At 39.3% G+C, this 22,134-nt stretch overlaps 1 protein-coding gene across 44 annotated transcripts in view; it reads right to left on the bottom strand.

The window, feature by feature from the left end:
- Positions 1 to 22,134, bottom strand: part of SNAP91 (synaptosome associated protein 91) — a 155,376-nt gene that overhangs the window by 23,303 nt on the left and 109,939 nt on the right. For 14 of the 44 annotated variants that reach the window (XM_032651402.1, XM_032651400.1, XM_032651404.1 and 11 more), the window contains 10 exons: positions 18,014 to 18,028; positions 17,698 to 17,865; positions 11,629 to 11,736; positions 10,723 to 10,986; positions 10,405 to 10,482; positions 10,173 to 10,244; positions 9,663 to 9,746; positions 8,308 to 8,391; positions 2,151 to 2,285; positions 447 to 596 (listed from right to left, as the gene is read on the bottom strand). In XM_032651402.1, coding sequence (XP_032507293.1) covers positions 447 to 596; positions 2,151 to 2,285; positions 8,308 to 8,391; positions 9,663 to 9,746; positions 10,173 to 10,244; positions 10,405 to 10,482; positions 10,723 to 10,986; positions 11,629 to 11,736; positions 17,698 to 17,865; positions 18,014 to 18,028 — 1,158 coding nt within the window. Of the gene's footprint in view, positions 1 to 446; positions 597 to 2,150; positions 2,286 to 8,307; positions 8,392 to 9,662; positions 9,747 to 10,172; positions 10,292 to 10,404; positions 10,483 to 10,722; positions 10,987 to 11,628; positions 11,737 to 17,697; positions 17,866 to 18,013; positions 18,029 to 22,134 lie in introns of all 44 variants that reach the window. The other 30 variants (XM_032651413.1, XM_032651415.1, XM_032651416.1 and 27 more) reach the window with 13 other exon arrangements.

Here is a 22,134-nt window from a genome sequence, read left to right as displayed (position 1 = left end):
TAATAGAAATTTATACCTGTTTTGTTCATGATTTATCTCTAGAAACTAGAAGACTGCCTGCTGCTCAATAAATATTTGTTCAATGAGTAACTGAAATCAACTTGGATACTCAATTGGTAAATATACTGTATTTAAGCTACTCTATGTTATTTCCAAGAGAAATAAAAAATTAAGTACCTCTTAAACATAATACACTTGGTTTCATACTTGTACATGCTCTCTAATTACACCTTCTGTAATTTAGATTAAAAGTGTCCTGGGTATTGCTTGGGAGACAACGGCAGAGTGACTGTGTATCTTCCAAGGAACTGTACTGGGTAAAGCGCTAAGAATTTCTGTCTGCTCCTTGACACACTCGCCTGTAAGTGAATCCAGAAACAATACATACGAACAGATAGAGAAAAAAATTCACGTACGATTCTGTTGAAGAAAACTATATTACTCACTGCCTACTAAGCTGGCAAGAGATGAGTCAAGATCACTCCCAAGAGCTTTGCTTGCTGCCATTGCAGAACTGGGAGGTACCACTGAGATGGGCGCAGGCTGCCCGGCTGGTGCCATGGTTGGCATCAGAAGATCACCTAGACCATCAAACACTGGAAATCAAATAGACTGGGTTCAGAATAACTGCAAAAAAACCCATATGCAAAATTAAAGGGACACTGCCTTTTGAAAAACTATAGAAACAAGTGAATGTATTTACAATCTTATAAAAGAAGGCATTTCATTCACACTTTTAACGACTATAACACCAAAAAAGAACATCTCTGCATATGTCTACTCATAAAGTATGGGAATACTAATGAACGTGAAGATGGAAAAGAAAATCTGTATAATGTACAGGAAAGAGCATAGACTTTGGAATCAGAATTGGGCTCAAATTCAGCTGCATGCCTCACTAACATGTGACTCTGAGAAAGTGACTGAGCTTTAGTTTTCTCATTTGAAAGTGGGGAGAGTACCACTACTACACGGATTTGTTGTGAAAACTAAAATAGATAATATATGTCACACCTTTATTATAATGCTTGCTTTATATAGGTACTCAGTGTGTAGTATTTACAATGCTTACTTTTATAACAATTCTTAAACGAGAAAGGAAGGCCGAATCTCCTAGTTTCTATGAAATCAGTGCTGGAATAAAACCTGATCTAATGGTCAGTACCTAGTAATAAGTATCTGAAAAACAGTTGACCATATTGTAGAAGTAAGAATTTTGATTTTCTTCTCTCATTACAGTATTCACTTTTGGTTCTAACTTTAAGGGCATAGCTACAGTAAACACTATTTTAAACATCAGGAATCATGCCATTATGGATGGTTCCTGATCAGCATATAACAAATGATCACTTGTTTAGTTCCTGGAATACAGAAAGACCATTCAAAATGAAGGCTCATAGGATGTGTGCAAAAGTTATTGCTGATAACTATGTCAAGGTTTTATGGTTGTTAATTTTTTATCAAAAAACTATGCATATTTACCATACACACCACTCTACAATAATTCTAAGTTGAAAAAACGATAGCATTCAACTAGGCACTGGCAAAGGAAGCAACCAAATTGTCAAGCAGGGGATATATTTAGGGTGTTTCTGAAACACATTTGATTGCCAAAAACTCACCAATTGAAAATTTGTAGTAAGGACCCAGCATGGGAAGAGTAGAATGGAAGAGAATACAAACAAAATGACAGCAGGATGAAAGGTTAAAGGCAGGCAAAGAATACTATTTGTGTCAACTTCATAAAACCAAGGGCCAGGCAAGCTTCAGAGGGTGTAAGCAACAGCAGTGGGAGTGTCCACACGTTAAGATACTGCACAAAGATTTAGCACAAAGTATTTGTTTTCCCTTAACCTTCTCCAAACCATGTGCATGTAAGCTCATGCAAACAGATGGGTGTGCATGTTAAGTTAGATTTCTGCTAAAAGTTAAAAACAAACACAGAGAGGGATTGCAGGTTACTCTTAGAGCTACCAAAACGTACAGAAAATATTTACTTTAAATTATAGAATGAGAGATTTATCGAACAGTTTTAAAACAAGGTCATCACTCAATATTTGCTTATAAATTTCCTGATATCACGCTAGCCTTAGGTGGTGTACTTTATAATCAGAACAAATAAAAAGCATGTTTGAAAATCACTGCCTCACCTGACGGATCAAAGGAGCTGCTGCTAGAAGTTGAAGGTGTGGTTCCAAAAGCTGCCTCAAAATTGGGCTGTAGCAGGTTATTCTGAGCAGGAGTTACTGGTGATGGAGAAGGGGCCATGAAAGAACCCCCAAATCCTGGGAAAAAAATAATTCCAGAGAAATATAAGCAGAAACAACTAAAGATAAGTAAAGGCCATTAAAACAGAGTCAGAAAAAGTCATAGAAGACCAAAAAGGAATTGAATGCATATGGATGAGAAGGCACTGAAACCCAGGAAGTTAGTTTTTAAAAAGTTTTTCAAGTACCTTGAAACCTGTCATGTATTAATGAGCGATTTAATTTAACTGGAAATAAGAGAGCACACAAGACTGTATACCCTTGTTAAAAGAACCTGCAGCTATCTAATCTACTGTTTTAATGGAGTACATAAAGCTAAGAAGGTCTCACCAGGGTTAAACTTCAGATAATTATTTTCATCGTATTTAAATTTTGCCTCTTCAAATCACAATACCAGGTAGCTAGAAAATGCTTAGTTGTACACACTGGCTCGGTATAATAATAAAAGGCAAATCAGAAAAGTATGCGTGTACTCTGCCATCAAATCCTCCTTAATATATTTCACGTACGTTCCAGTCCCACTGCTGGTACTGACAAGTTGAGGCTCACCCAACACAACCCGAGGGGCTTTCTGCTTCTAACCCGTACCTCGTCCAATCTAGCCTCTACGGTGCAGCCAGAGTGATCTTTCTGAGTGGAAAACGTCTCTGAAATCCTTCACTGGCTCCCCTTAGCTTTCAGATTCATAAAATGCAGGTTCCTCTGCATGGCAAACAAGCTCATCTGTCTCTGGGCCCTTCCCCATCCCTGCAAACTCAGTTGCAGCCATAATGCACCGTAGTGAGTCAAACGCCAACTCTGGGAGGGCTTCCTTACCTTATATTGCCTGCTGCTGCTACCAGCCACAACGCGCCCTGCCCCTCCCACCGCCGGTACACGTGGGTTATGTGCTCTGCCTCTGCGTCCTCAGCGCCTGGTACATCTCTCCACCCCAGCCTAGGAATGGCTTTTTGGTGTCAGGAACTGTTTCCTCTTGTTTTCACCTTTTCCACTAATATTCAACAAAATGCCTAAAACACTGAATTACACTTACTGAATGAAGGGCAACTTCTGAATTTAAAAGGTGAGGAAAAATCAAAGCCTACTGTAAAGTAACCAAACCTCAAATTAAATATTTCTCTTTTGAAGTCTGGAAGTAAAGTACTGCTCTCAATCAAGAGACAGAAGCAGAGCTCACTCTGTTTCGCTTCCGTACAAAATTATGCAGCCTGTGAAGAAAGTGATTTCTTAATAAGACATTAGATGATGTTCTATTATCAAAAATGTATTACTACCACTAGTACAGATTATGGCACGGTTGCCTCAGAATGGTCTATTATGGAAGAACATGGTTTTCCTGTTTAATGTCAACCTCAGAAGTCAACCTCATATCCTTCAACATACCTAACCTCCCTTAATAATCCACTTCCCACTGTCATCCAGGAATCTGTCTCTAGCTTTCAAACATCTGTATTTTCAGCTGGTACATCATGAGAGGAATTTGACAGCTTTACTCTTCACTGTGTGAAATAATATTTCCTTCTATTTGTTATAAACTTAACTCTCAAGGGTCCAGCCAGACTCTGTCTGAGATACGGGTAATACCTGCATCCCACCAGTAATCTCGATGACTTGGAGAGACTTATTCTGTTAGTCGGTTCTCCTTGGCCACAGCAGTTGCCTTTTCTAGAATTTTCTCTAGTGTCACCACACTGGGTGCACCAAACAGAACTTGAAATTTTTACTCAAGGAGTAGAAGGTGACTAAGATGATATTTTATCCATAGTTCAATTGTGGAATTGGTACTATCTGACAGTTCTAGAAGTAAATTAAATGAAGAAGAATAACAAGTTTTTCTGGGAGATAAGCCCATTTTTAAGAGATTATCCACTTAGCCTTTATTTTCTAGTTTTAAATTACAAACCAAGTTTTGATAAAGCTTTCTCCCCAATTTTGAGATGATTCTTAATTTTTGGTTTAAAATCTCTAAAAATCATTTTTAAAATTTACACTACATCTACACTACATCTTTATTGCATTTCCCTTGTTATTTACATGCATATTTATGCCCTCAAAAAAAATCTAACCTCAGTCAAGCATAAGGTGAGATCTCTTCCCAGTCAAGCAACGGACATTATATTCTGGACAGTCTGAACCTCCCATTACTGTGTCTGTGTATTATTTTTCTTTTTTACTCTTTCACAATCGTCTTATTACTGAAAGCCAATAATACAAGATTCTAGAGACTCACATAATACAACCTTCTCTCTCTCTCTCTTATTTTTTAATTCAAATTCCTACTTTGAACCTGATGGCAGTTGTGGACTTCTTTTTTTTGCGGTACGCGGGCCTCTCACTGTTGTGGCCTCTCCCGTTGCGGAGCACAGGCTCCGGAAGTGCAGGCTCAGCGGCCCTGGCTCACGGGCCCGGCCGCTCCGCGGCATGTGGGATCTTCCCGGACCGGGGCACGAAGCCGTGTCCCCTGCATCGGCAGGCAGACTCTCAACCACTGCACCGCCAGGGAAGCCCAGTTGTGGACTTCTTTGTTATCCATGATTAGGCTCATTTACCTTTTAAAATAATGTTCCCCTTTATTTCAGTAGCCTGTGGACTTATCTGATCTGTCTCCACAGACACACACACAGATATAACCCAAGTGCTAAGCTTCACTGCAAATTACTGTAATACAGGGCCCCGAATGTTTGTCCTATCACTGATATTCATCAAATAAATATGTCTAGGCAATGTGAAAGCTCAGAATAGCCACTGTCAGCTAGATTACCTGTACAAATATGACTGTGATTTTATACTGTATATATTTGCAGGGTTTGTGTTTATTCATTTTTTTGGCTAGGAAAGTTGCTTCTGGTTCATAAGATAGAATTACATTAATGGTCCATGATATTCTTCACTGAAAACATGGCTTCTTGCTATTTTGTTACTTGAGCAAGTGTGAAAAATGTTTTTCTATAAGCAAAACAGAAGTATGAAAAACCAGCCCGAATAATTAAGACCTGGAGAAGTTAGAAGTAATTTAAAATTTCCTATATCAGGATATTAGGTGAAAATTTCTTACATCAGGATATTGGCCCATGCCAAGTAAATCAGACACAGAAATGTACAAACTCAATTTCAAGAAATATTTGGAAAGCAAACTAGACATTAAAACCCATTTATACCTATTTATATTAAAAAATTAATTAATTTAAATAGGAAAAAAATAGAGGAAAACATGTACACAAAAATACCTTTCCCATCACTGAAATAATCACAAGAAGATACGGTGGAAAAGGGGGGAAGGGCACAGTCAACAACACCTATGTAGGGCTTCCCTGGTGGTGCAGTGGTTGAGAATCCACCTGCCAGTGCAGGGGACACGGGTTAGATCCCTGGTCCGGGAGGATCCCATGTGCTGCGGAGCAGCTGGGCCCATGCGCCACAACTGGTAAGCCTGTGTTCTGGAGCCCAGGAGCCACAACTGCTGAGCCTGCGTGCTGCAACTGCTGAAGCCCGTGTGCCTGGAACCCGTGCTCCACAATGAGAGAGGCCACCACAATGAGAGAGGCCACCGCAATGAGAAGCCCGCACGCCGCAACGAAGAGTGGCCCCCCCCCCCCGCAAGTAGAGAAAGCCCGTGCGCAGCAACGAAGACCCAACACAGCCATAAATAAATAAAATAAATAAATTAAAAAAAAAAAAAAACACCACCTATGTAAATGACACTGTCACTTTCAGCACTGATTTCTGCTCTTTTCTACCACATTTTACTAAGATTTCAGGATGGACAACACAGTTGAGTAATCTAAGCTTGCTTCTAGTGAAGGGACCTGACTTGCATTATCTGTGCACTTCCCCCGTGGGACCCATCCATGTACCAAGCTGAGCGGTGGAGGCTCAGCTACCTGCTCTTAGACTCAGCAGTAGGTGACAGAACCCTTCCTGCTCGTTACAGGTGTATTTGAGATCCATCTCATCTCCCAGGATCAAATCTCTCAGCTCTGTCACTGACGTCTGACTTGGCACTGGAAGGGAACAGTGGCTTTCACCACTGGCCTCTCTGCTCCTGTTTCTAGTGTACCTGGCTCTTTTGGAAACACAGTATCTCAGGTTCTAGCCCTGGAAGCACAGAGAGCCCAAACAAACTGGAGACACTGGAGAAGACGACATGGCTTTGCAGCACTGGATGTGGTCAGTGGTGGCTGACCACTCTGCCAGGCTTCTGTCTGGCAGGATTCAAACCCCTTGCTGGGGTCTGTGGCAGGATGGGGGCTACCCAGAGAGAAAGAAAGACTTCTGAGAATTTTGCAAAAAGCCAGAACGTTTGATGTCATGTGCTACCTGAAGCTTAATTATAACTTCAGAGCAAAAGGTTTATAATTAGCAACCTCATGTAAAAATTGACAAGGTCATTTCCCCCCAAATATGCTATTTCTGTGGCCCGTTAAAATCCTTTTGCTGAACCTTGAAAACATGGATGAAGTTTACTGGTTTAGTAAGAGCTTCAAAGTTACTGTGACCAATTTGAAGCTGTTATGAAGACTACCTAGGTCAGGAGAAAAGCCAGGCAAGGTAGTACTGTTTTCCCCAAGTAACCAGCTGTGGTCTGTGTTAAGTGCACTGCCTCTTATACTTGTAGCTTCCAAAGTCCACAGTGACATCACAGTGGAACCTGGCTCTTCACCCTTCAGGAAAATATCGGTTGGCAGTTACTGGTTTGAAGTGGATTCAGAAAACAAGAGTGTCATGTTTAACCAGGGTAGTCTGGAGAGAATGGGAAAAATGCAAAAGAAATGCTATTGCCCCTGGCAAAGACTGTTAAACCTGTCTGAATGACCGATAGAAGGAAAGGGTAACAGCTGGGCTGTGATGACACCTCCAGACTCTGGACCTTGTGTCCAACTTCCTACAACTTGGAAAGCTGATGAGGGTCCTTTAACGAGGTCACTGGTCATCACTAATCCAAGAAAGAATGTTCCTTAGTCTGCTGTTCCTGGTGTCAGGATTGTTCATTACACTAAAAAATGAGAACTAGCCTCTCACCCTATCAGGGGCTACCTGGGTAGCAGGGAATTGAAGCTGAGAGACTCCAGACATTGGTGACTTCCTTGTGCTGATGTGAGTCACACTCTCATCAGCCCCTTGCCAGCCTTGTGACAAAATGCGTCCCTTGTGATGACAGGAGAGGGACATCAAAGCTGCATCTGAGTGTCTGTGGCCTCGGTGATGCCACTGCCGTACCTCCTGTTATGTACCCTTCTAAGTCAAGTCAGAGCAAGGCAAACCAGCAGCGTCTGCCGAGAGGCTGTTGACTGAGAACTTGAACCTGAAACTTACTACTGTGGTCTGACAACTGGCAAATGCTTTGCTTGTAACAATAATAATGTCTAGGTCTAGCTATCATTAAGCACACTTTGATTTGGTCCCAAGGAAAACTATTAGTTGGCTTTTACGACCTTTGAGTCGCTGAAATGTTTCCTGTTATTCTATCTATCCCATCCTGGCAATGAGCAATAATCGTGGGCACCTTGTGCCAATCTACTTCACACTATGGCCCTGTTGAACTGGGATCACTCCAGGGGTTTTCAGATAGAACAATCAGTTATTTTACAGTAACATATAGGTAGCAGTGGCTTCAACCCAAGGGTGGAACTCTGTAACAGTTTCTCATGTTACAGAACCAACTGTCAAATATCACGGTACTTTTCCCCACAAACTCCTTAAAAAAAAAAAGGTGGGCATGGGCAATACAAGATAAAAATTGCTATAAGCACATTACCTCCTTAATAAACAAAAAAGGAATGTGCTAACTGAAAGTAACGCATATTAAGAGCACCCAAGGAGCCACAGGGGTGGCTTGTGTACAGCTGTGATTTTAAGACCAATTTCATCAAATCCTGGGAAATAATCAACCTTCTATTACACAATGTCTTGCTTTTCAATTTCATGTCTCAAAAGGGAAAAAAACATGCACCTTGAAATTTATATAATATCTGTTACTTATAAAAATACACCCAAACTTAACTTTAACAAAACACCATTTTATGTAAATGTAATTAATTACCAGCTAGTAGGTCTGCCGATGCTGACGAGCTAGAAGCAGCCTGAGATGCAGGTTGGGGTTCAGAAGCACTACTTCCAAATGCATCTACCCATTATCCATTATGCAGCAAAAAAGTAAAAGAGTGTAAACAGTAAGTACAGCAAGTAAGGGAAGTGATTTCCCAAGAAATGCACAGACATGACACTCTGTGAGGTAAGCTTGTCTCCTGTGGATGTGTTAAATGACTTAGTGGACTGAATTGTGCTCTGACCAGTTTATTCTCTCAAAAGATGAGTTCTAGGCTATTTAAGAATTAACATCTCTGTAAGAGTAGGAGAATTCTTTTTCTTTTCTTTACGAATAAAACTCTGGGACTAAATTCTGTAAATTCTAATTCCTATCCAAACAGGATCAAAGTTTTTAAAATTTTTGCCCAAAGGTAAAATGAAAGAATCTTCCCACTTAGAACTCTATTAAATACAATTTAACAAACTTAATTTAAACAGCAGCAGCCCTACTTGTACCTATATATTAAATTTCAGTGTTTATTTGCACAAGTTTTGAGCCCCTGAATGTCACAGACTGTGACATCTTTGTACGCCATGATGTGTCAATGTACTATAGGTACTCAGTGTGGGTTTAATTTGCTAAGGATGGTATTTTACCCCATAGCATACACATTTATAGATGTTCACGAAGAAATCACTTCAAACCTGGACTTTTCCCTATAAATTTACTGCTAATAGAAGACTTCGAATGTATCATCCAAATGAGTAGTTCAAGAGTTAATTCAGTACATCTGCCTGTCTTCTGATAACACACAGGAAAAGGAAAATGCATTTAAATCAGTGAAACCTCTTCCAGTTCTCTGGGAGGATTTAGAAACATTAAACGCAACATAAATAAACCCTATAGAATAATGTATGACATCTAGAGCTTATGCTTTCAGTTCCGACTGGCTTATGTCTTTTCAATTCTGAATTATCTATGTTTATATTGCTTTTAAGAGCTTAGAAATGTTGATTTAGCCAACAGATCAGGATCACTAAGGAAGAGCAGTAGAAGGAAAGTCCAATCAGCTGATTCTACGTTAGGACGAACAAAAAGTTAAAAACACAAAGACTTCGAATGAAAAGACTGCAAATGAAAAATGATCTGGTTTTGTTAGGACATGCACTAAAAAATATGATGAACTGACGAGCATGTAGATGATGATGACAAATGGAAAAGATCTGAACGTAAGTTTACATTTAAAAGATGGAAATAACTTCACATAGTCGAAAGAAAAAAGACCAAGTATCATGAAACAGAAGATCTAAAAGCTATTCTGAGGGAATAAAAGATTCTGTGAGTGTTGAAGGAGGAGAGATACGCACCCCCGAAAAGGTCTATCACACCTGAAGAATCCACCTTTGCTGGCGACGCAGTGGTTGCAGGAGATGGTGCTACAAATGTATCCACTGTAGCAAAGCACAGAACAGGACAAAGTGCATGTCACCCAAAGGAAAATGAAACCATGAGCCTTGACAAACGGCTTCTTGAGATTTCATGTTGAATAGCCCGAAGACTGTAGACAATCTTAACAGTTAAGGAAAAGCCAACAGATTTTAAAATACATGCTTTCCAGAAGAAAATAAAACTTTTGACTCCTGAGGTCAGAGGTTTTAGCGTGAAAAAGAGGTTTTCTCTTTTCAATCGGCAGTAGATTTGAAATATTTACCCTCATCAGTTGGGGATGGACACAAAACGAGACTTTTTTTTTTATTGTAAAGTGAGTTTTGAGTGTAAAAGAACTCAAGACGAACCCGCGTGTTTTCACATCTGCCTCTCCACATATGATGCCCACAAGACATCTCGGAAGGCTTCACCTTGGCAAAAGCACTCACCGGATAGGAGGTCAGCAGTGAGAGAACTCTCAGGCACGGGAGAGGCCCCTTGTGGTGGAGAGGAGAAAGCATCTTCCAAAAGTGAAACAAACCAAAACCAAGCAGAGGTAAGTAGAGAGCTGAAATCAAAGTCACAAGTCTAACAAGTGCATTATCACAGGTGAGGACAAAGGGCTTAGTCATGAAAACATCTAGGCAAATTAGTGTAAAGAAAGGCGGGAGTTGGCTTTACCTGTCCCAAACAGGTCTATGCTAGGAGCAGCATCTGGCTTAGGTGCGGGGGCGACATCGGGAGCAGACTCAAATAAATCTAAGACCAAGAACACACATGCCTTTACTCAACTGGACAAACCCGCCTGAAACAGCATCACTTTCCAGTTGTGCATGAGCACTCTGGAGGGTTCTGAAACGAGCTGCAAATGGTTGCTGGAGAACCATTTAATGACACAGTCACCATGCAGACAGAGGTGCGGATGCAGTACATCACAAGGACCAGAATTCAATCCACCAGGTGGAAAGAGTTCAACGACAATGACAAAAAAAAAATTACCACCAAAGATATCTAGAGCAGGAGGAGCGGTGGTGGTGGCGGCAGAGGTGGTGGCAGTGGTGGCAGCGGCAGCTGTGGTGGCAGCGGTAGTGGCAGCGGCGGCAGCTGCGACGGCGGGAGCAGGAGAAGGAGTGGTGGCGGGAACCGGAGGGGCTGTGCTAGCTGTAGGGGTAACTACAGGAACACTGGTCTCAGGTGGCTTCATTGCAAAGAGGTCCAGCTCGGGTGCAGCCTCTGCACTACCTTCAGATGGGGCAAAGGGGTCTTGGGGAAAGGAAAGTGGAGACACATACGGCATCAGTAAGGAAACAGACAACAGAGAGGCGTCTAAACTATAGGTACGAGACACCTGGCACAGATATTCACATGCGAGCTAGGCGTTAGGCGGCCTGCTTTGAGCTACTACCCTATTAGCAGGGGTCAGTCATTAGGATGTTTTTCTAAAGAGAAAAGAAAATGTAGTAGGCACCACGAAGTTCAGAAACGGAAACACTTCAGAGTATTGTCAGATTAGCCTACAGTCTAGGATCAGAGATGGTTATTCAAATCCTTACTTTAATCTGGTCAATTTGGTAGCTTGGAAAATTCATGAAAACATGCCAATGTATTGGAACTCAGTGTTACAAAAGAGTACAATACAGCATTACAGGGAAACAAACAAAAAAACATTAAGAGAGCATACTTGCACTGACAAAAATTGTCAATCTTGAGAAATTGTCAATTTTGATAAGGATGCCCTTCGTTTTCTTAATGTTTTCAAGTGCCCGCATTCTTTATTCCGTTACGATGAGTGATACTTTATACTCAGAAGAAAGCAAAATCAGAAACACATAGGGCCAAGCCTAGCTACAGGAGTTTCACATCAGGACAGAACGACAACAGACGGGCTCAGGACTGGAAACCCACCGTTTCCTGAACACGCATCAAGCGCCGCGGCTACAGGGGTCGGGGGTGCTGGCGCAGCGGCCCCTTCGGATGCTGCAGGGGCCTCCCCGGGAGAAGCTGCAAAGGCATCTTGGGTGCAGGTTTTAAAACAACAGAAATGAAAGGGATAAAAAGAGAAGAAAAATGTCGTAAAAGAACCAAGTTAAATTGCAAAGAAGGCTCCCTTATACAACATGAATTGCTTGAAACGCATTTTTATGGCCCATGCACTGTTGGCGGTCACAAGACAATGACTCTTGGCGCCCCTTCATGTTGGTTACATGCAAGTGGTACAGCCTTGATCCTGCTGAGGCCTGTGAGGATCCAAAAGGTAACAAGATTCTCATTGTATAAGGGCTCTGAGAAGCATGTTTTATGTATCATTAGGAAGGAAATGGATGTGAAAAATAAAACACAAAAATAACTTTATTATGCAATTTAAGACATCGATCTTTCATGTCCAGGTAATATTTATATACTATGTTACTATGATGTCTCTGACTAGTGGTTTCTAGCAAACACGGATCTCTTCTTTAAGCCCAATAAAATTAAATATATGATGAGGATGTAAACAATTTTAGTTTACATGTTCTTTTATAGTCTACTACAGACAAAATTACACTGTTAACATGAAAGGTATACTAAATGTTCATAAAAGTTAAATCTTCACTATCCCTGAAAAACATTTTCAGACACAACCAAGGATTTGTTTTAAAGAACTAAAGAAACAAAATTAGGAGATGGCACCATAATGCCTTTATTTTGACTTAAATTTATAGTTGTTTTCAAATACTGAATTGCTCCAGTTATGTGGTCAATGATCCATTTTCAACAGATTAAAAATGTAGTTTCATGTTTTAAGACTACAAGTGTATAACTATCTATAGTAGATTATAATAATATACAGTAGATCCATTAACATGCAGGCAGCCTCCATTTATAAATGTCCAATTTATCAGTGGCTGATGTGTACAAATGATTCCCAATGTGTTTCTGTCAACACACCATGTTAATTATGGTAAAAAAAAAAAAATCCTGGAGCTTTCAAAGAAACCCTTTACAGAAGGAATGAAGCCATCATAAATATGCCTTGCCTAGAAGAAATTTCTGGAAGGTAGGGACCAACAAGAACCTGCCACTGACCTGCTAGATTTCCCATCCTAAAATACCGCCTTCTGCAGTATCTACCAGTGTTCCCTAGAACACTGCTCCTCTAGCCATTAAAAAGAATTTGTCAAACATGCTTGGGAAATGCTACACAGTATACCCACTTTCAGAGATTTATGTGGTGTATTGGGCTGTAGGAAGTCCTGCAGTCGAGACACTTGTTTCTCAGGTTCACCCAGCGTGTTCCAAACTGATCTGAGTATGAGACACATTATGGTAACGTCCTGAAGCCCGGCCTTAACAAACATTAAACATTAGAGACTCGCTTGAGTTAAAAGGTCCTTTACAAAAACACAAATATCCCTAGAAGGGACAATGGGACAATCATATGTTACAGCTTGATTTGATTGCTTCCCACAGCTACACTGAGGGAATATATATATGTTCTGAGTAGAGGGCAGTCAGGGGAGAGGCTGAATAATAATAATGGAGTAGGAAAAACACACCAGGGGATAGGACAGACACACCTCCTCAGATGCCATGCTAAGAATACTATCACAGAGGACTTAGAGCAACTTGAAAGCCCTAACAGCTGGGGCAAAAGACCACAAGAAAAGTCTAAGAGGAGGTTGGAAGGGCTGAAAATATTTTGCCACGGGTCAGGTCTGTTTTCTTTCTTTTCGTTCTTAGAAAATTTGGAACTGACGGTAATACCATTGGAAGTAATAGAAACAGTAATAGCAATCACTATTTATGTGCCAGTCGCTGTGTAAATATTTTATTTGCGTTATTAAATTTAATTCCTCCAACTTTCTTGTGATATAGGTTTTATCATCTCCACTTTGTAGATAGGAGAACAGAAACTTGTAAAGTCTGAGGATGTGACCAAGGTCTGTCAAGTGGCGGGGTGAGGATTTGGCTGTAAGTTGTCTGATGGAGGTTTGGGTGTTTGACCACTCTACTGTTATGAACTGTGCCACATTCTACTATACTGTCCCCTCCTTGCAGGATGGAATAAGCACCAGTTATATCAGTGCTAGAGTTCAAACAAATATTCACAGGCTGGCCTCCTTAATTATGATTTCTGTGTACGTAGGTGAAACCCATATTTGTAGCTATATCTTTAGGAGAGGTGGTGTCCCTCCATTCCTGGTCAGCAAGACATCTCCTTTTAATGCTTCTCTGAAACTAAACATTGTAAACTTAACTCATCAACTGTCAACACTTCTCCTAAACAAAGGAGCCCCAGCTGCTCCAGCCCCGAGCTGCTAAGTGTTCCCAGCCCATTTGATGGAGATGTGAACGAGTGAGACTGGATAATCCCAGCCCCACAGCCACTGTCTGACTGTAGCCACGAAAGGGACCCTGAGAGACAACCGTCCAGCTGAGCCCACTAGACCCCCTGGGACTGTCAGAGACAATAAGATAATTTTGATTTTGTTTAAAAAAACAGCAAAACTTCTTAGCTACCCAGCTTTCTTTCATCATCGATGGCAGCATTATCCTTCCAGCACTGAAAGCGAAAGCAATCTCCAATCTAGTTCTCATTCCCTTGTTACCCATTTGCAGTTCAGGTCTACATTCTGCCCATTACCTACCAGTGCTACTTCCAGGAAATGCATGTTCCTGCTTTTCTACTGTTATGGACTCAGTCCAGCCTTACTCAGCAAACCAGTCTCTGACACTGCTGCAGACTAGCCTTCTCTTCCTTCTGGCAATCTAGGAAGAATTTTCTCCCTCATTTTTTATCATGTGACTGACTACCTCTGTAAAAATTTCTTACTGCTGTTGTCTTCTCCAGCCTGAACTCCTCTCCCTGTCTTCTCCAGGCACACACACCATCTTTAAATCACATACTCGGCACAAAGGTTTCAATCATTCTCAGCCTCTTGAGCCCAAGAGTCACCATTCCAGTTCATTTTCTTCCCCAAAGGTCCCAGATTATAAGAATCTTACATGAAATCTAGTTGTAAGTGCTTATATTTAAGTATTGGTGTTAAGGAAGATTGATTAACTTGGTTAACCAACTTGTTCACATGAAGTCAGGTTTGGGAGGCAAGTTCTTTGGTTTTCCAGCCACTTGGTTCTGTGCTCACAGCCTACCATCATGGAGGCTTGCACACAAATTAACACAGTTGACTGAAAGGGTACCCGGGTGAACATGTAGAGGAATTAGCATTTAGCATTGCACTCCTTAGAAAAAAACTGTATTGTTACAAACTAATGTGCTGTTGTTAGTAGAGTTTGCATCAGTGAAAAACAGAATGCCTTTAAGGATTCTGTGTTTTATCTTTATCAATATCTGTAAGTTTTACTACATTTTTAAAGCATAACACTGCCTTGCAGTCCTGTTCTGCCTGACCACAGAAGGCAGAAGGCAGATTTCATTTCTTAAAAGTTCCCTTAAAAAAAATAAGCATTTAGTAAATATAATGTTTCTAAAAATTTTTTTTAATGACTTACATTGAAACGACTAAAACATTATGTGGGTATCAATCTGAGTATTTTAAAATAACAGACACTCCGTATTTTTCAAATTTGTAATGAAAATACAAGACTAAAATACATAGAAAAATTCAACATTTCAGTATCTCATAGTCCTGAAATTAAACAATTAGCCATTATTCAGAAATTAAAATTCATTAAGCTTATTTCTAAAGAAATCTACTTAATACTGCTATATATGCTACATAAAACCTCAAAGGGGATATTTTAAAGTCATATAAATGAAATAACTGGTGCTCTTATTATTCAAAAGTTCTACCACTTGCCCATTTTAGAGATACAAAATTTTTTTAAAATGGCCACACAACACGACCAAAGAGATTTTAGTTTAAGTTTTAATTAAAAATCTTACCTCCAAATGATTCCTTATAAATCCATAAAGAACACGAAAGAAATCAGGGAGTATCACTGAAAACTACAAGACAGACAGTGACACATATAGATTTCTGAACATAAAAGATAGAGATTTTATAGCTATCAGAGGCCGGGAGACAGTTTACAGAACTATAAAGATTAGTAAAAATAATTGTGATGAGATTTGCAGATGTACTCATCTTTACTTATCCTCCATCCAGATGACTAGAAAGGATATTGGTGAAATTAAAGGACAGCCTCCATTCTTTGGCATTAAATCATATGATTTTCTACAGTACTGACCTTTTAAATTTGTATTTCAGGGTAGAAAGACTGACATCACGAAAATATTTTCAAACATACAGATTCTTCTGCTTGATGACTGTCATCAAAGCAGTAATAAATGATTACCACAAACAGCATAATGGCACAAAGAATATTTCCAAGAAATATCTTAGGCAGGACCATGAGAGAAGCAAGATGGAGTTGACTGATTTCTTATAGGCAATTAAGCTCCTTAAAATGGGCTGAAAAACAAAAATCTAAATAGCTAAAGGAATAGAAATGCTTTGTCATCCAAAATTGTCATCCAACCCGTCCATATTTTCCTTGAATTTTTCTCTGAACATAAGCCTATGAGAAACCATCCATACTCAAGACCAATAATGGAGGTAGGAAGGATGGGGTGAAGAAGTTGGTTTTTATAAATTTAAGCTAATATTTTAATTTCTGGTCTCAAAAGTTACAGAGGCATAACTGAAAAACTAACTTTCTCTAGTGGATGACTCCTCATAATAAATTATTCAGAGTATGCAAATCCCTTCTCCTACTTTAAAAAACAAACAAAAAACCCCGAATTTCTCCTATAATAGATTTGGAAGAGCAACAGAATGGCAGTGCAGCAAGGCAGGAGCAAATTCCTCGCATGAAACAGAGGCAACGAACGATGCTGTGTCCCGCTGAGTATGCCTTGTCTTAGACAACGTTGGCAAGCCTCAGAGACTGGGGCACGGCATGTAGCACAGTGGTATGTGACAGTGCGTAAGTAAGTGTATGTTCCCAGGGGAATACGTTAACTCCACCAGAGCCTGCCAAATCTCTCCTGCCCCCACCCCTTATCATTTGCTTCCTCCAATTTCTTTACCATATTCTCAAAATGCCCTGGGACAGATGTTATACTGTAACGAAGAAACACAAAACTATGATGACTATAACACGGTTCAATGTACACATAATGAGCACTTCTCCAGGTTTGGACATTAGCACCACTCAAAATGGGAAGATGTAAATAAACTGGTTTCAGATGGTTCATCAGGTCCAGGCATATTATATTGACAGAGTGTAGGATATTTGACTGAAGCTTACAGCTGTAAATCAACTCTGTGTCAGAATTTACATTTGCATGGGAAAAATATTTTCAGACAATCGTTTCAAAGTCTGATATAAACCTGTTTTCAATCAGCGTTGCAAGTGCCGACTCCAGTGATCTCTCAAAGTTCTGAAGCCAAAGATGATCCAAGTTTTTGCTTGGACAGAACAAGCTTAAAAAGTTGCAAAAATGGACATATCCCTAAACTCTCTTCAGAGACCTCTAGATCTGAACTCCACTTAGGTGATTTTTTTTTGTCCTAAATCTTAAAAAATAACTTAGGCCAGGATTTCTCCTCCCATGTTCCCCAAACATTTTTTTCTCTCAGCTAGTTCAAATCTAAAAAAAAATGCCAAAAAACCAATTCTAAATATGATAGAAAGATCTGGTACCACTATTATAGATACTGCAGGGCTGGAGCATATACTGGACAAGAGTTCTAATAGCAGCTTAAATCCTAACTTCGCAAAAAGTAGAAAATTGAATAGGTCCAAAGCATTTGCAACCTTTGCTCTATAATCACTAAAATTAAATGAATATGAAGTTGACAAATTGAGCAAAGATAAATATATATGAATAAACATTTTAAAAGGAGTTAAACACTCTGCCATGCATGTTCTATCTATCTGCCATGTTCTATCATGTAAAAGATTTAAGTGCTTTAACGCTAGCAATCCTGGAAGGAAAATGAAAGAAAAGTGATGTGACTGACTAACCTCCAAAGAGATCCACTTCAGCAGTGACAGCAGTGACAGTTGTAGTAGTTGAGACAGAGGCTGAAGTAGTTGCAATTTCAGCAGCTGTAGCAGGAGGAGTAGGTTCTGGTGCGAACGGATCTGAAATCTGTGCTTCGGAGGGAACAGAGGAAAGTGCAGCCAGAGAATCTATGTCGCACCAGAGACAGAGAACAAATGGAAGAGAAGAAAAGGAGAGGACAAAAGATATACCAGGCTCCAAATGATCAAAGTGAGGACAGTTATTAAGATACGGAAGTCTCTCGAAACAGAAGTTTACAAATAAAGTTTTACTCACCCTCTCCCAAGAGGTCTATCGATGTCCATGGGTCAGCATATGAAGAAATAAGAGAGAAAGCTGAAACTTTCAACCACACCAATGTCCAAGCAGGGTGAGGCACTAACTGAAGAAATTTTAGCTTTATGTACCTTTCTGGACCATTTGAAATTTAAAAAATAAATGTATTACCTATTATTACCATAGAACTTTTGAGCCGGAATGGACCTTAGAGATCCTCCAGATCAACTTTCCAACTTCATAGATGGGAAAACTGAGAGCAAGGGAGGTCAAGAGACTTACCTTAAGCTAGGTCTAAACAACTTTGACAAACTCAATCGATTTCTTGTCAGATTTACCATTTCATCTGCTTTGGTTGATTTCATTATACTGTAGTTGTCAATTCTGAAGAAACCATAGTTAATTGAATTTTATTGATCCTCTTTATTTGATGTGTCATACCAGAGCATGAACAGAGGCTTTACAATGGCTACAGTTTGACTGTGGAACATACTAAGCTGAATGCAAGTTTAGGGGATAGAAAAAAGAAACTCTACCTTAAGCTATTTTCTTCTTTGTAAGTTTCACATTACCAGGTGTTTTTCAGTTCAATATATAATCTCTAATTTATAAACATTATGTGACAACATATGAAAATTATTTTTAAGAAGAATGTGAGAGATTATACAGCATCAAAACTTTTCAGCCCTTCTGAGGCCAGCATTCCAATGGGAGGTTCAGACTTAGCGACCAACAGTGGGATTACAGTTGGCATTCTAAAGAAAAAGCCTAGGAGGGATTATTTTTAACTGTACTATGATGTTAGGTTAAACACTTATAGTGTCCAATGGCATTCTTCTACTCTCAGTCATGTGATATATCTCAGGGATCACATTCAAATTCATGAATGTTACTGGAAATTTATTTTAATCATGAAGAAACTTTATCAAAACTCATTAGGGAGCTATTTTTTTCAGAGCCTTAAAAGCCATATGGGACCTCAGTAAACCAAAAGTTCTAGAAGACATTTAAAAGATTGAGAAACATAAATTTGACATTAAAAATAATTACTTTAGATATAAAGACACGCAGACTGAAAGTGAGGGGATGGAAAAAGGCATTCTATGTAAAGGGAAATGAAAAGTCAGGGTAGCAATACTTAAGTGAGACAAAATAGACTTTAAAATAAAGACTGTTACAAGAGACAAAGAAAGACATTACACAATGATAAAGGAATCAATTAATGAAGAAGATATAACAATTTTAAATATATATGCAACCAATATAGGATCACCTAAATACATAAAGCAAATATTAACAGACATAAAGGGAGAAACTGACAGTAACACAGTAAGAGTAGGAGACTTTAACACCCCACTTACATCAATGGACAGATCCACACAAAATCAATAAGGAGACATTGGCCTTAAACTACATATTAGATTAGATGGACTTATATATATATTTTTTTAATATATGAATTTATGTATATAAACATTCCATCCCAAAGCAGCAGAATACACATTCTTTTCAAGAGCACATGGAAAAATCTATAGGATAGATCATATGCTGGGCAACAAAAGAAGTCTCAGTAAACTTAAGAAGACTGAAATCATATCAGGCATCTTTCCCAACCAAAATGCCTTGACTAGAAATCAACTACAAGAAAAATCTTCAAAAAACACAAACCCATGAAAGCTGAACAATACGTTACTAAACAAATGGATCACTGAAGAAATCAAAGAGTAAATTAAAAAATACCCAGAGACAAATGAAAATGAAAATACAGTGATCCAAAATTCATGGAAAGTAGCAAAAACAAGGCTAAGAGGGAAGTTTACAGCAATACAAGCCTATCTCAGAAAACTAGAAAAATCTCAAATACAACCTAACCTTACACATAAAAGAACTATAAAAAGAAGAACAAACAAACAAAAAAGAAGTTAGAAGAAGGAAAGAAATCACAAAGATCAGAGCAGAAATAAATGAAATAGAGACTAAAAAAAGCAATAGAAAAGATCAATGAAACTGAGAGCTGGTTCTCTGAAAAAATAAACAAAATTGATAAAGCTTTAGCCAGACTCATCAAGGAAAAAAAGAGAGAGGATCCCAATCAATAAAATCAGAAATGAAAAAGGAGAACTTACAACCAACACCACGAAATACAAAGGATCATAAGAGAGTCCTACAAGCCATTATATGCCAAAAAAATGGACAACCTAGAAGAAATGGACAATCTCCCAATACTGAATCAGGAAGAAATAGAAAATACAAACAGTTCAGTAATGAAATTGAATCAGTAGTAAGAAAAACTCCCAACAAACAAAAGTAGAGGACCAGATGGCTTCACAGGTGAATTCTACCAAATATTTATTGAAGAGTTAACACCTATCCTTCTGAAACTACTCCAAAAAACTGCAGAGGAAGAAACACTTCCGAACTCATTCCACAAGGCCAGCATCACCCTGATGCAAAACCAGACAAAGATACCACAAAAAAAGAAAATTGCAGGCCAATATCACTGATGAACATAGATGCCAGAATCCTCAACAAACTATTAGCAAACCAAATCCAACAACACAGTAAAAGGAACATACATCATGATCAAGTGGGATTTATCCCAGGGATGCAAGAATGGTTCAATACCTGCAAATCAATGTGATACAAAAAAACTGAAGAATAAAACTCATATGATCATCACAATAGATGGGGAAAAAACTTCTGACAAAATTCAACATCCATTTATGATGAAAACTCTCAACAAAGGGGGTATAGAGGGAACATACTTCAACATAATAAAGGCCACATGTGACAAACCCACAGCTAACATCATACTCAACAGTGAAAAGCAGAAAGCTTTTCCTCTAAGATCAGGAATAAGGGAAAGATTCCCACTCTTGCCACTTTTCTTCAACATAGCATTGGAACTCCTAGCCATAGCAATCATACAATCAGAAAAAGAAATGAAAGGAATCCAAAGTGGAAAGGAAGTAGTAAAACTGTTACTCTTTGTAGAAGACACGATACCATACATAGAAAATCCTAAAGATGCCACCAAAAAAATGACTAGACCTCACAATGAATTCAATAAAGTTGCAGGATACAAAATTAATATACAGAAATCTGTTGAGTTTCTATACATTAAGAGTGAACTATCAGAAAGCGAATCCACACTTATATGGCAATTAATCTACAACAAAGAAGGCAACAATATACAATGGGGAAAAGACAGCCTCTTCAATAAATGATGTTAGGAAAACTGGACAGCTACAGGTAAAAGAATCAAACTGGACTACTTTCTCACACCATGTACAATAATAAGTTAAAAATGGAGGGCTTCCCTGGTGGCGCAGGGCTTCCCTGGTGGTGCAGTGGTTGAGAGTCTGCCTGCCAATGCAGGGAACATGGGTTCGTGCCCCGGTCCGGGAAGATCCCACATGCCACGGAGCGGCTGGGCCCGTGAGCCATGGCCGCTGAGCCTGCGCGTCTGAAGCCTGTGCTCCGCAGTGGGAGAGGCCACATCAGTGAGAGGCCCGCGTACCGCAAAAAAAAAGGATTAAAGACTTAAATGTAAGACCTGAAACCATAAAACTTCTCAAAGAAAACATAGGCAGCACACTCTTTGATACTGGTCTTAGTAATATTCTTCTGAATATGTCTCCTCAGGCAAGAGAATCAAAAGCAAAAACAAACAAATGGGACTACATCAAACTAGAAAGCTTTTGCACAGTGAAGGAAACGATCAACAAAATGAAAAGGCCACCTACTGAATGGGAGAAGATATTTGAAAATGATATATCCAACAAGGGGTTAATATCTAAAATACACAAATAACGCATATAACTCAACATCAAAAAAGCAAACAACCTGATTAAAAAATGGGCAAAGGACCTGAGTAGACATTTTCCAAAGAAGACATACAAGATAGCTATCAGACACATGAAAGGATGTACAACATCACTAATCATCAGGGAAATTAAAATCAAAACCGCAGTGAGATATCACCTCACACCTGCTAGACTGGCTATTATCAAAAAGACAATGAATAACAAGTGTTGGTGAGAATGTGATGAAAAGGGAACCCTCATGCACTGTTGGTGGGAATGTAAACTGGTGCAGCCACTATGGAAAACAGTATACAG

This window comes from Phocoena sinus, chromosome 12 (assembly GCF_008692025.1).
Source record: "Phocoena sinus isolate mPhoSin1 chromosome 12, mPhoSin1.pri, whole genome shotgun sequence".
NCBI classification, from domain to species: domain Eukaryota; kingdom Metazoa; phylum Chordata; class Mammalia; order Artiodactyla; family Phocoenidae; genus Phocoena; species Phocoena sinus.
This window is presented reverse-complemented; position numbering and strand designations above follow the sequence as displayed.